At 41.2% G+C, this 14,701-nt stretch overlaps 1 protein-coding gene across 1 annotated transcript; it reads right to left on the reverse strand.

Moving 5' to 3' along the window:
* Positions 1 to 224: 224 nt before the first annotated feature.
* On the reverse strand, positions 225 to 13,396 carry LOC118834508 (dendrocyte expressed seven transmembrane protein). The gene is made up of 3 exons (XM_036741951.1): positions 12,356 to 13,396; positions 6,500 to 6,808; positions 225 to 340 (listed from the first exon to the last, which is right to left on the reverse strand). Exons 1-3 carry the CDS (start codon positions 13,394 to 13,396, stop codon positions 266 to 268), a joined length of 1,425 nt encoding a protein of 474 aa, XP_036597846.1. The 3' UTR covers positions 225 to 265.
* Positions 13,397 to 14,701: the final 1,305 nt, after the last annotated feature.

The following is a 14,701-nucleotide window of genomic DNA, read 5'->3' on the forward strand; positions in this document are numbered from 1 at the left end:
TACAATCAAACTCCTCCTCCACTTGACCCTCCCCCTTCTGCCAAACTGGTGGCAGCCCAGGCTAATTGCACATAATATGTACCCTGGAGGAAATAAGCAGCCTCTAGAGTTCTTGAGTGCTGGCCCTGAAAATTCTAAACCTATAAAATAAAAGTAAATGTCACATTTCCATACAGTTGGGAATGAACCGTGACATGTGCCAACCATCCATAAATCTGAGGGGAGCTGCTGAGATAAATTTAGCTGAAGAGCTGCTTGGAATTTTTCAAGGATTGTTTTCATTTGCAGGGGATGCTGTGCCCTCCCCAAACATTTTCAGGACGGGAAACCAGAAATGTAGCTGAAAAAGATGGGAAAGGCAAATTGGAATCAAATTAGTCCACGTATTTGTAGAAGCTACTTACTGTACAATCCATGAACCTATGAGGAGTCTTTGAAGGCTCTTACTTTCCTTTGTGGGAGGGTTAGGGGCAGCAGAGGACAATTCAATTTAATTCTGCAAACATTTATTAAATTGTCAACTCAGTGCAAGGCATTGTGGGAGGCACTAGGAACACCAAGATTTGTTTGTTTGTTTGTTTAAATAGTCTCTGTCCTCAAAGAACTTATATTTTGGGGGGAGGGGGAAGGGAATGAGAGGATCAGATATTCCTAAAGCAAATGCAACTGAATGACAGCCCTCCTGGAAGTACACTCATGCACTGACACCTTACTGATTTGCGAACTGGAATCGCCTCCTAATGATTTATTGACTAAGGCTCAGAAGATGTACTCAGATATATCCTATGTAAGTACAGCTTCTCCCAGGAAAGTACCATAGTTTCCCTTCTCACAGGATCAATCAACAAACATTTATTGAGTTCCTGCTGTGTGCCAAGCACTGTGCTAAGTGCTGGAGATACAAAAAGAGACAGAAGGCAGTCATTGTCCTCCAGTATCTTACTATCTAATGGGGGAGACAACATGCAAACAAATATATACAAAGCAAGTTACATAGAGGATAAATAGGAAATAATTAACAGACGGAAGGCTTCTGGTAGAAGGCAGGGATTTAAAGGAAGCCAGGGAGGTCAGGGAGAAGGGAGAGCATTCCAAGCATGGAGTACTATGTCAGAAAAAATGCCCAGAGCCAATAGAGATGGAGTCTCTGACTCCTGGAACAGCCAAGAGGTCAGTGTCACTGTATTGAAAGTGCATGTCCAGGGAGTAAGGTATAAGACTAGAAAGGTAGGACAGCCTAGGTTATGAAGGGTTTTGAATGCCAAACAGATAATTTTGTTGGATTTGATGCTGAAACCAATAGGAAGCCACTAGAGTTTATTGAGTATGGTTGGGGGTGGGTGATAGGGAGTGGTGCGTGTGCGTGTGCGTGCGCGTGCACGTGTGTGTGTGTGTGTGTGTGTGTGTGTGTATGACATGATAAACCTGTGCTTTAGGAATATCTTTTGTGTCTGAATGGAGGATGAATTGGAGTGGTGAGAGATATAAGCCAGGCATATCCCCCAGCAGGCTTTTGCAGTAATGCAGGAAAGAGGTGTTCAGGGCCTACGCTAGAATAGTGGCAATGTCACAGAGGGAAGGAGGTGTATTTGAGAGATGTTGCAAAAGTGAAAGTGACAGTCCTTCGTAACAGCTTGGATTATGGGGGAGGGGGTAAGAGATACTGAGGAATCCAAGATGGCTTCTAGGTTTTGAGCCTAAAAGACTGAGAGGATGGTGTTGCCTTCTATAGTAATAGACAAGGAAAGGGTGGGAGAATGTGGAAGGAGGGGAAGGGATAATGAGTTCTGCTTTGGAGGTACTGGGTTTAAGATATCCGTTGGACATTCAGTCTGAGGCAGTAGAAGATGTGAGATTGGAGATCAGCAGAAGGAATGAGGCAGGATAGGTAGATAGGAGAACCATCAGCAGAGATGGTCATTAAATCCCTGGGAAAAGTGAAAAAGTAGTATTGTATAGAGAGAGGAGAGAAGAGGGCCCTGGACAGAACATTGGGGTGCACTGATGGTTAGAGGGCATGATCTAGAGGAAGATCCAAGAAGGAAGACAGAGGCATGATAAGGTAGGTAGGAAAAAACACCAAGAGATGCTGGTTCCCCAGGCCTAGACAGGAGGGTATCAAGGATGACAGTGACCAGCAGTGTCAAAAGCCGAAGAGAGGTCAAGGAGAATGAGTTTAGAGAAAAGGTCATTGGGTTTGGCAAATGAGAACTCTCTCTTTGCAGAGAGCAGTTTTGGTGGATTGATAAGGTCAGAAGGCAGATGGTAAGGGGGTAAAGAAGAGAGTGAGAGGAGAGAAAATGGAGGCACCTGTTGTAGCCAGTCTTTCTGAGTTTAGCTCCCGTGGGTAGAAGAAATAGAGGAGGATGATAACAGGGATGGAAGGATCAAGTGGGGATTTTTTCAGGATAGGGGAGACATACCTTGTTTGTAGGCAGTAGGAAATGAGCCAGGAGAGGTTGAGAATAGGTGAAAGAGTGGGAATGACAGGGGGGGGGCAATTTGTAGGAGGAGACAGATGGAATGGGATCAGAATATCATAGCTGAAAAGAACCTTAGAAATGATAAAATCCAAACTCATTTGATAGACGATGAAACTGAGGCTTGCCTAGCTTCTTCCTACCTTTCCAGTCTTCTTACATCTTGCTCCCTTCTAGGTACTACACTCCTCTCTGTATTTGTCCACCATGCCCCAGTAACCTCTCCTTCCCGGAAGATCACTTCAGCCCTGGGATTCACATGTCTACCCTCCACCCTTGCGGCTCTTTTCTCTGATTCCATGGCTCCTGTTAGAACCTCCATTTGAGGAGGACACCCAGGCCAAAAATTTCTTCATTTCTCACCAACCTGAAATCCTCCAGAATTCTCTGTCGTGTCCATGTCTAGTAACATCTTACTCTCCTTCCTCACACCCCTTTTCAGGGGTGTTTGTCCTCCCTCATTAAAATGTAAACTCCTTGAGGGCAGGGACTTTCTTTTTTGCTTGAATTTTTGTCCCCATGGCTTAGTACATGATCTAGCACCAAGTAAGTCCTTAATAAATACCCGTTGACTGCCTGATATCCTGCCCACCTTCTGATACAGAGGTGATGGACCCAGTGTAAAGAATAAGATACACAATTTTTGGACATAGCCAATGTAGGAATTTATTTTGCATATTTGTTACAAGAATTTCATGTGTCTTTTTCTTTATGAGGGAGTGCATGGAAGGGAGAGAAAATAGGTATCTGTACATTGAAAAAATAATTTTAAAAAGAATTCCTTTATGTGGGGGTTTTTTTTTCTCCCTTTGACTTCCAGACAGCAGTACAGCAAAGATTTCTATCCCTGTCTTCTCTTCAATCCCCAGAGTTTCAGCTTGCAGAAGAAGCACATGATGTTGAGTTAATAGATCTTCACCCCCAGTTGCCTTCTGCCTTTCTGTTTCCTTTTCTGAGTGAAAGTCAAAGACTCAGTCCTCAGAATGAATGTTTAAAATTTTGGGGGGTACATTGTGAGTAATTCTGAGTTCTAAGGACCCCATATTCTAAAGTCTCCAAAGCATTAAGGTTTCTGAGGTCTAGAGTCAGGCATTGGCCTTCAGGAGGGAGATATCTTCAACAAGTGATTGGGAGAAGGGAGAGGACTTCCCTGGAATTGAAGGATTAAAGCCACATCATAGGGATCATGAAATATAAGCCTTGTCAATCCTCCATGATATTGTTGTGAATTGTTTGGACAGTACCTGTGAAAGGTGGATGGGAAACATTTATTCAGGAGTCCCACAAAGAGTTTTTGCAATCGGAAATAAGAATCTAGTTGATCGCTTGAAGGCTTTATATGTTTATACTTGTACATAGACTCTTGAAAGTCCTTAGCCTCTTAATCATTTTGCATGAGACTTCCTGACCTATGTCTTGCCACTGGACTCTGATGATTCTGGAAGAGAGAGTGAGGCTGATGACTTTGCACTGCCCTGCCTCCCTCAAATCCAATTCACTTGCAAGTCAAGACATCATCTTCCTGAGGTCACTGGTCCTCTTCAATAATGAAGGACAAACAGCAATCCGTGAGTAGTAGTAGCTGCCCCACTGGGAACCCAACTAAAGTTCCAATTGGGGAATGCTGCTATATCCTTCCTTCCTTCCTTCCTTCCTTCCTTCCTTCCTTCCTTCCTTCCTTCCTTCCTTCCTTCCTTCTCTCCCTCTGTCCACATGGGGAATCATACCTTCACAAGTGGGTGCTTTGTCCAAAGGAATATAAATTTTGATCACTTAAACCTCACAAGATATCTTGATGTTTGGGAGCTACATGTTTTTTTCTTCCCCACTTATTCTAGCTTTAAAAAAAAACAACTGTGAAAATTAACTTTTGTCTCATGTAGTTTCATTTATGATTTTCTGAAATAGAGCTCTGGAAAACCAGGCTTTGATAAAGCACACTGGGATTCAGATGGAGCTACTTGACTATGCCTTTAAACCCAAATCACTCTGATTCTCACCGATTGGGCCAATAATAGGTCCCAGCCCAAGCCTCATTTGCTCATTGGTTGGGTTTTGATGGCTCATAGTGAGTGTAAATAGCAATTGTTTCTGTTCTGGTCAGAAACCCTGAGGACCTTCCCCTCTCAGACTGATTCTTTTGAGCAGGCAAACCAGGCCATCTTTTGCTTCAATTTTTACCTACTCTTAAGTTTCTGAATGGGTGTTGCCTCAGACAAACTGAGCCCTGGAACAGATCTTAGTTTAAAAAGGCCAAGGTCTGCCACTGCATCTGAAAGCATCTCTAATTGTCCTGACCTATATCTTACCACTGGACTCAAATGATTCTGGAGGAGAAAGTGAGGCTGATGATGACTTTGAACTGTCCTGCCTCACTTAAATTCCATTCATTTGTGAGTCAAGACATCACCCTCCTGATGTCATTGCTCCTCTTTGAGAATGAAGGGTGAACAACAACATTTTGCATGGTTGGTGAATAAAGACGGTTCCATATCTTACATCCATATTGTACATCGAGTGCCTATATGAGAGGTGAGAAACCCACATTTGGGGCAGCTAGGTGGCCCAGTAGATAGAATGTTGCCCCTGGAGTCAGGAAGACTCATCTTCCTGAGTTCAAGTCTGACCTCAGACACTTACTAGCTGTGTGACCCTGGGCAAATCAGATAACCCTCTTTACCTCAGCTTCCTCATCTATAAAATGAGCTGGAGAAGGAAACGGCAAACCACTCCAGTGCCAGGAAAACCCCAAATAGGGTCATGGAGAGTCAGACATAACTGAAATGACTCAACGATAACAACAAGAGAGCCCTACACCAAAACTTGAGTCAGATTTCCCATGAGTTTTAATTCAACGTGGGGACAATGAGTCAAAAATATTCTGATACCCCTCCCTCCCTTGGAGACAGATTCCAGGATTAACCTGGGATCCACAGAAATGTAGGATATTCTTGGGGGCAGGCAGCTGTCCAGGGTGCTATCCATGCACAAGTTGCTTCCCCACCAATGTAAACTCCTTGAGGGCATTTTTGTCTTTGCATCCCCAACACAGCATAGTACCTGGCACATAGTAAATACTTAATACATGCTCACTGGTTGATTAAATCCTTAGTTAACATACATTAAAAGAGGAGAACAAAGAGAGTACAATATGGTGATATGATTGAGTGCAACTTTCAAAAAAAAAATAACCAGGAAACCTCCCTTTAGTGTGGCAACAATCAGGTTTGAAACAAATTTTAAGGAGACATTTTGTAGGTCTCAACTGCTTTTTGAATTAAACAAAACAAAACAAAATCCTAATAACCATGCTTCTAATGCACAAGTTCATGATGCCCCCAAAGAGTTGTCTGCTGTGGAATAGGGACTAGACCCATTAATTCATGGGTATAAAGAACTTCCAGGTGATAAAACTCCCTCCACCAATTGCCTAGAGTACTCAGAAGTTGCAGGATCATCTCTGGTCCTCCTGATCTATATCTTGCCACTAGACCCAGATATCTCTGGAGGAGAAAGTGAGGCTGGTGATCTTGCACAGTCCTCCCTCACTCAAATCCAATTGATTTGCAAGTCATGACTTCACCTTCCTGATGTTATGGTCTTCTTCCCAGAATGAGAGACAAACAACAACTCAGAGGTTAAATGACTCATGCAGGATCACCTAGTCAGTGTGTGTCAAGAGACAGGACTTGAATGCAAGTCTTCCTAGCATGGAACCATAAACCTCACTTCGTTTGCATATACAGTTTTAATGTGGACCTGGAACACTGCTTTGATAGGAATCATTGTGGTACAAGGGATAGAAATATGTTGCTCTTAGAATTAATAAGGCCTGACTTTGAATCCCTCTTCTAACATTTACTGTCAGACTTCAGAGTGCTATACAAATGTCAAGGTGCTTAAAAAAAAGTCTGTTACTGTCATTTTTGACACTGCACACTGGTAAATTCCATAATCTGATTTTTAGACTAAATTAGAGGTACTGTTGGGCTTCTTTTGCCTCATGCCCTCCCCCTTACCTCTGTAACAAACTGCCTCAGTTTCTTTTTCCCTTTCCTCACTGGCTGCTTGGATCTTCTCCTGAGGATCTTGGCATGCAGATATTGTATCCGGTCCCTCTCCACATCGGGGTAGAATGACCCAGACGCCAGGATTTTAAATTGCATCAGAATGGAAGACAGCAGACCCAGCACCACCAACATCAGGATGATGACACTTAGTGGGATCCATGTTTTAGACAAAAGGAGCTCAGGTTTGGGGATGCAGTTGGGCTCAAACAGGGATATGTTAAAGGAAGAGTCATTTATGATGTCATGACTTCCCTTCACCTAAAACACAAGCAAAGTTTATTAAATACCTGCTGTATGCCAGGCACTGTACCAAGTTCTGAGTTTACAAAGAAAAGTACAAATAGTCCCTGCTGTCAAGGAGCTCGAAGTCTGTTGGGGCAACCAACTTGTAAACAACTATGAACAAACAAGATAGATACAGTAAAATCTGGAGATAATCTCAGAGGGAAATAATTATTATTGAGGGGGATGGGGAAGATGTTTTCAGAAGGTGGGATGTTAGCTGAGATTTGAAAGAAACCAGGAAGTTGGCGGGGGGGTGGGGGTAGAGAATTCCAGGCATGGAGAACAATCAATGAAAATTTGTAGAGCTGGAAGATGAGATGTTGTATATGAGGGAACAGCAAGGAGTCCAGTGTCACTGGATTGTAGAGTATGTGGTGGGGAATGAGACAGGAAAGGAAGAAATAAGCCATATGATGAAGGGCCAAAAAGTCAAAGCAGGGTTTTAGTGGAGAAAGTGCTGTATTTAGAGTTAGGATAGGCCTGAATTTGAATCCCACTTACTGCTAGTTAGTATTGATTACAGGCAAGTCACTTAATCTTCTTGAGGCTCTGTTTTCTCATCTGTAAAGTGAGTTTAATAATATCTACAGTGCCTACCTCACAAAACTATGAGGATGGAAAGATGTAACATATATATGTTGTATCCTATATATGTTTATAGTACTTTTAAAACTTCAAAGCACTGTATAAATGTAATAATAAATGGAGTTTTATTACTTAAACCCCATCTGGTTTTGATATCCACATCTCTTCCTTTTCAATGCTGCAACTTCATACAGTTCTGCCCTTCTTAGCTTTTACTTCTCATGTTTAATTAAAAACTTGATCCAAGAAGAGGAAGAGAGTGTTCTCATTTGGGTCTAGTTCCAATAAAAGGTGGGGTTAGATTCTATGTAATTCATCCCTGGGGAACCAGCCTTTCCATCTGGACAGGAATATTCTAGTCTGATATAAATGATCAGAGACTAAAACATCTTCTGAAACAATATTCTATGATCACAGGAGGCTACCATGTTTGTTGTTAGATACTAAAATATGCTCCACAATAGACACTACTTTTCTGATATTTCTTCCATATTTTTTCTGGAGGTCTTTAAAAATAAAATAACGTTTTTTTGTTTTTCTGGGGCCCATTCTAGGCTAGGAATGTTCACCTTCCTGACTGAAACAGAAACTAAAAATGGATGAAACAGGTATCATCCCAAGGTCAATGTGAACTGCTTAAGATTGGCCCAGAATTAAGGAATTGACATTGACAGTCATGTAATGAAGCCAATAAAGATAGTCAGGTTTGTTGATTCAGCTTTTTCCCCTGACCTAGGAAAGTCATTTAACCTCTCTGTGGATTAGTTTTCTCATTTGGAAAACAGGAATTAATGGACCAGATCCTACCCGTGAATAACATATTCCAGTTTAAATGAGGTACCTTGGGGCTTGAGAATTAATCTCAGGGTAGTGTGATGTGTGGTGAGGTCCTGGATTACTATCCCAGCACCCTTGTGGCCACAGACCTGGAGTACTATTCTGATCATACCTAGGGATCAATTTATTCTCTTTCCCTATGTTTAGCCATAACAGAGGCACTGCAGGACCATAGAAATGTGGTTGAGAGGATTACTAGCCTGTTGTTTAGGGAAGAAAGCAAAGTAATTATTTCAGTGGCCTATCCCTAATTAACAAATTAAAAATTAACCTCTGCAACTAAATAGGTAAGTCTAGTTCTCCTGAGCAAATGTACCAGTTCTTTCCTGCTATTGAAATTGCCAAAACACCCCGATCTAATGGCTGATGAGAAATCCTGCAATAACAAACCAGCATGTGGCCAGTTTTGTGGTGGTTGCAGTAGGCATTTCATCAAGGCATCTGAGCAGGGATTTGAGCGCTGGGAAGTTGTGTTATAAATGCAGTGAGTAAACATTTTTGTACTTAACTCTTTCAGGAAAGCAGAGTGATTCCTCAATTGTTCCTCAGCTACTTCCCTGGGTCAGGGCATCATTTCTTTTCTCTTGGACTAATGGGGCAGGCTTCTCCTTATCTCACTGACTCAGACCTGTCTCCACTTCAATCCATCCTACAGACCTGGGGCATTTCATCTTTCAAAAGCATAGTGTGGATGGTGTCACCAGCATGGTGACCTTAGTCAAGTCACTTTCCCTGTTGGAGCCTCCATTTTCTGGTCTGTAAAATGAGGGGGGTTGAACTAGATGACCTCTAAGGTTCTTTCAAACTTTCAGCCTATGATCCTATTAATTGTTCTTCACCAACCAACATGCTTGAAAAAATCTAAGGGGACAAACTCACGTAGACCATGTGAACAAAACACTCAAATAGTAGATTCAGACATTTAGCACTTATGAAGAATCCAATGGCAAAATGAAAATAATTTTAACAAGCTCTGTGTCCTGTTGCCCCATCGGGAAACCTCCCATTTCCCAATTATTTTCATTCTCTGTCCCCTCCTTGTCACTCCTTATCATTCCCTGTCTTGTCTTGTTTATTCTCTGGCCTGCTTTATAATGCCTTGCCTTCTCACTCCTCCTTAGGTTGAAGTCTTGAAACCCTTTAGGCTTTCAGCTCCCACCTTTTTATTTTCTTTCTGTATATATGAGAGAGACAGAGAGAGAGAGAGAAAGAGAGAGAGAGAGAGAGAGAGAGAGAGAGAGAGAGAGAGAGAGAGAGAGAGAGTATGTTTTTATTAACTTTGGGGATAAGGAAAGCATTAACTACAGATGGAAAACATCACTGCATTCATAAACATTCCTGAATTTCATTAATTTAGCAACCAATAAATGAATCTGGTCATAGGCTGAAAAATGTAGGAGAGAACAATAGAAATGGTACTTTATCTCTCATTTTCAATTCCATTATGTAGGCTAGTATCTGTACTTATACACCGCATAGCAAGCATTTTAAAGAGCATTAGATACTTCTTGTTTAAATCTAAATAGTCCCTCCTCTCAGATTCCTTCCTTGCTTCTCAGCAGGTACATTTTGCTTGTTCTCTCATTTACTTAGCTTTTTCAAGCTGATTACACTGAACACCACCCCACCCCCCTTCCTAGGCCCAAGGAATTAGTTAATTATAAGGCACCCCAGGGCTCCAGGTTCTTAGAGTAAGCTCCAGGAATGACAGAGCCTCCGTTTCAATTTGCAACTAACAAAATAAAATTCAAAAGAATTTAAAATAAATTTGGTCTGGAAAAAATAAGACTCCTCTCTTACCTCTTCTACTTCCATCTCCCTCATCTCTTTTACTTTTGTTCCCTCTCTTTTTCCTTTTTGCTTGCTTCCTTCCTCCCTTTCTCTTTTCTTTCTTTCTTTCTTAATTTTTTCTTTTCTTTTCTTTCTTTTTTCCCTCCCTCATCTCTCCCTCCCTCTTTTTCTTTCTTTCTTTCTTTTCCTCCTTCCTCCTTTCTTAGCTTTTTCTTTCTTCCTGCTTTTTTCTTTCTTTCTTCCTCTCCTTCCTTTCCTCCTCCCTCCCTTCCTTCCTCCCTTCCTCTCTCCCTGCCTTCCTTTCTTTCTTTCTTTCCTTCCTTTGTCCCTCCCTTCCTTCCTTCTTTATTCTCTTTCTTTCTTTCTTTCTTTCTTTCTTTCTTTCTTTCTTTCTTTCTTTCTTTCTTTCTTTCCCACTATCTTCTTGCTATTTATCCTTTCTTTTCCTTCTTTTCCTCATTTGCATTTAATGGATCCTCTCTCTAAAGAAACCATGTATAGCACCTGAAGAATCTCCCTCTCCCATCTGGGCCCCTCAAAAATCTACTCTTAGGTTTAAGGTACCCTGTGATTCTGCAAACCATAGCTCATGAATTCTCACTGATGTATGTACTTTAGTAAACAGCCAGAAGATATGTTGAGTTCAAAACAAAGGCAACTGATAAAGTAGCATAATAATAATAGAAGCAACAGAACATTTTCTACCATGATATTTAAACCTAACTTCTCTAACTGCAAATCCTTTGTTTTCTCCAACATACTATACTGCCTCTAATTACAACTCAGAAATCAAATACTATCTGATAGGAAAATTGCAGCTCCTGTTTGAAAAGTGAAAGCTACCCTGCTTTCAAACTGATCATAGAATCACAGATTTGAGTTGGAGGGGCCTTGGCACAAACTTCTCATTATTTCATCCAAGCTTCTTCCTTTTGGATCACAGGATTGTAAATCTAGGGTTGTGAGGGGCTTCAAATGGCACTTTTTTTAACCACTTCATTTTGTAAATGAGGAAACTGAGGCACAGAGAGGTTAATTGACTTGCCCAAGAATGGTTATTGTTTAATATTTCTGACCACTTTACTTACAAACTGTAAGTTACTAACTGTGTGATCATAGGCAACTCATTTAAACTCTCAGCCTGAGCTTCCTTATCTGTAAAATGAACATTGATCAATCAGTCAACAAATATTTTTTAAGCTACTACTACCCACACTGAAGATATAAGTACAAAGAAGGAAATAATCTCTACTCACTATTCTGATGGGAGAGACAACGAGGACCTATTTTATATGTATATGTATATATGCAGCATAAATGCAAAGTGAATCAAATATATACAAAGTAGTTAAATGCAAAGTTGTGTAGGAAGGAGGACTCCAGTATTTGAAGCATCTGGCAAGAAGATTCTTGAGCCATGCTTAAGGGAAGAAAAGTAAGGCAGGGGTAAAGAGAGAGTATATTCTGGGCATGTAGAACAGTGCGAAGGCAAAGATTTGGGAGATAGAATGGCATAGATGAGGACCACAGAAGATGATAATTGCATTCGTCTCGCACAGTTGTTGTGGGAAAGGTTAATATAAGCAACATTAGAGGCAACAGTGAATAGAGCCCTGGACCTTTAGACAGGAAGCCCCAAGTTCAAACGTGACTTTGGACCTTACCAAACGTATGACCCTGGGCAAGTCCCTTAATCTTCCTCAGCCTCATTATGAGATAATATTTGTAAAGTATCTTGTACACCTTAAAACACCATATGAATGCTAGCTCTGATTATTATATCCTATAAAGTTGTGTTATTGCCATTAATATGACTCTATTCATTGGAATTCCTTCTTACGATGGTGGGTACAATTATCATCTTAAACCCTGGAAGAAGCTTCCTTGAGAACTTGTTTATTTGTTTGTTTTAATAAAAATAGTGTGTGTGTGTTTTTTAAAGGAAACTAAAGGAGCTGTGATTAGCCTAAAGTCACACAAGCTAGCCGAATCTGAGAAGATAGGATATACATTTCCTTGCCTAAAGTCACACAAAGCTAACTCAGAACTTAAGAGTCCTTTGTATTCTCACTCCCTATCATCTTTCTACGTCTCTGGGTCCAAAGGCAGTAAGAGCGTAATTTAGTGGAAAGCACATTAGACCTAGGGTCTGAGGACCTGGATTCAAATGTTACCTCTCTTACTATCTGGACAAGTTGCTTATTTCCCTTCCCTTCAGTTTCCACATCTGTAAAATAAGGTGGTTGGACTACATGGTCTCTGAGGTCCCTTCCAGTTCAACTCTATGATCTCATGATCCTCACTTACCTCATTGTACAGTTTCAGGTGAACCGCCATTCCTGGCAAGTTTTTGAGATGTTTGTTTACTGAAGAAATGAGCCGATACAGCCCATAATCCACAGCTGCAAACATGGCCCAGACGTAGAGATTAGTCAGTATGGGAAGGAAAAACAGTCCAAGGTTTCTCTTCTCTTTAGGTGTCAAACAGATGGAAGGAATGATGATGTATTTCTTTCTTTCCTGCTTATTAAGTGGAAGGACACAGGGCCTTTTGTGATGCCTCTCACTCTCATCAAACTGAACGAAATGCCTGGTGATGTAGGTGTTTTCAAATCTACAGCTACGAGGGCCCAAGAAGCGTTTCATGAAGAGTCCTGTGCTGAGAAGGACTAGAGCAAACCCAGTGATGGTCAATAGCCCTTGGCCCAAGGAAGACACCACCTCTGTGACAGTGGTTACATGGTCTATCACACTTAGGATTTCTCCTTTGGTGTCATTTAGCCTCATCTCAAAGGCTTTGCTGGGACTGAGAACAGACACAGCCAAGGTGTGATTCCAAGATACGATCTCTTCAAACAGACTGACATCTGTGACAAGATTGTAAAGCCACTGAATTGCTTCAATGTATTTATTCAAGAGAGGGAAATGGATAGCAAAGCTTTTGATACTGAGGTTGCAGGTCATCCCTTCCAGCAGGGCTTTCAGGTTATGGAAGATATTTTTCACGTGGCCAAATGTCACAATCCCCGTCCCAGCGGCAATCAGAGCGTTTCTGCCTTCACGTAGTCCACAAGAGAGAAAGAAGAGAACAGCAAAGCAGCGTATATGCTTGGACCAACACAGTAGGATTGACATAATAATCCAGAAAGGAAAGAATAAGATTGCCAAGGATGACAGAAACCAATACAAGCCAAGATACAAGAGCACAGCTAAGATGAAACCAACCACGCAGCAAACTCCAAAATGCTGCAAGGAACCTTTCCATCCAGCGCTCCTCGGAGACAAATAAAATCCCCAAAGACATAAGAAGACTTCAAGGATTGAGGCCCCAACATTCATGCTGCTCATAATGGTGTTGTCACTGATGCAGCCGCTAGAAAAAAGAGGGAACAAAGGTCATCGGTTGCTTTTGATCGTAGGCTGTGGCTGTAGTGTTTTTATACTTAACATCCCCAAGTGATCGTAACATCCCTGACACCCCTGACCAAGGAGTCCTCCAGCCTCTGCTTGACTATTTCCACTGTTTTACCCATCATGGTTATTGCTGCCAATTCAATTTTATTCAATTTAAACCAATTAGCAAATATTCATTTAATCACTGACTATATGCAAGACAAAAAGGTAATGTGTCGCAGAGGAGACAAGACTGGCCTAGGAGTCAGAAAAACCTGGGTTCAAGTCCCATCGCTGAGAAATATACTAGCTGTGTGAAGAGTCTGAGTTAAATGATAAATCATTTAATGTCTCAATTCTGTGGGCAATGCTCTATAATAATGAGCTAAAAGATAATTTGCTTTGATAGAGGAATTTTCCTCATAGGGAGTTTTTTATACCAATAAAATCACAAATCTGCACCAAAAAATGTTCAAGGCACTATTCTAGGCATTAGGGAAACAAAACGACAACAACCAAAAAGAAATAGTGGCCATCCTCAAGAAATTTGCATTCTATTAGGCAGGAGGGAGTAGAAATTACATGTGCATAAGTACAAAGTATATACAAAATGTTTTCAAGAAGGAGACAGTGTTTGTAGTTAAGAAGTTAAACACAGATCTTGGGCCTGAGCTGTGCTTTGAAGAAAACTAGGGATTCCAAGAGCAGGAAGTAAGGAGGGTATGCATTCTAGGAACAGGAAAACACCTCTACAAGGCATGGAGGGATCAATTAGGCAATGACTAAACAAATGCTCATACTTCAATGTAAGATATTACATGCAATAAGAAGCAACGAATGTGAAAACTACAGAGAAGTATGGGAAGACTTACATGTACTGATGAGAATGAAGTAAGCCTAATCAGGAAGGAGGGAAACAAGCATTGATGTAAGTGCCTACTATGTGCCAGGCGCTGTGCTAAGCACTTTACAAATATTATCTCATCTGATCCTCACAACAACCCTGTAAGGTAAGTACTAATATGATTCCCATTTTACAGGGAAGGAAACTGAGGCGGAGCAAGGTTAAATGACTCATTCAGAATTACGTAGCAAATTACATGTCCCGGGTAGGATTTGAACTCAGGTCTTTCTGACTCCAAGTCCAGTGCTCTAGTCTCTGCACCACTTAGCTATGATTCTAAACTGTAAGAGCTGTGACAAACCCAATATGAGTTGCTAAGTGGAATTTTCCATCTTGAGCATGATTTTGTCTTTTAT

Source organism: Trichosurus vulpecula, chromosome 1 (assembly GCF_011100635.1).
Source record: "Trichosurus vulpecula isolate mTriVul1 chromosome 1, mTriVul1.pri, whole genome shotgun sequence".
Taxonomy (NCBI): domain Eukaryota; kingdom Metazoa; phylum Chordata; class Mammalia; order Diprotodontia; family Phalangeridae; genus Trichosurus; species Trichosurus vulpecula.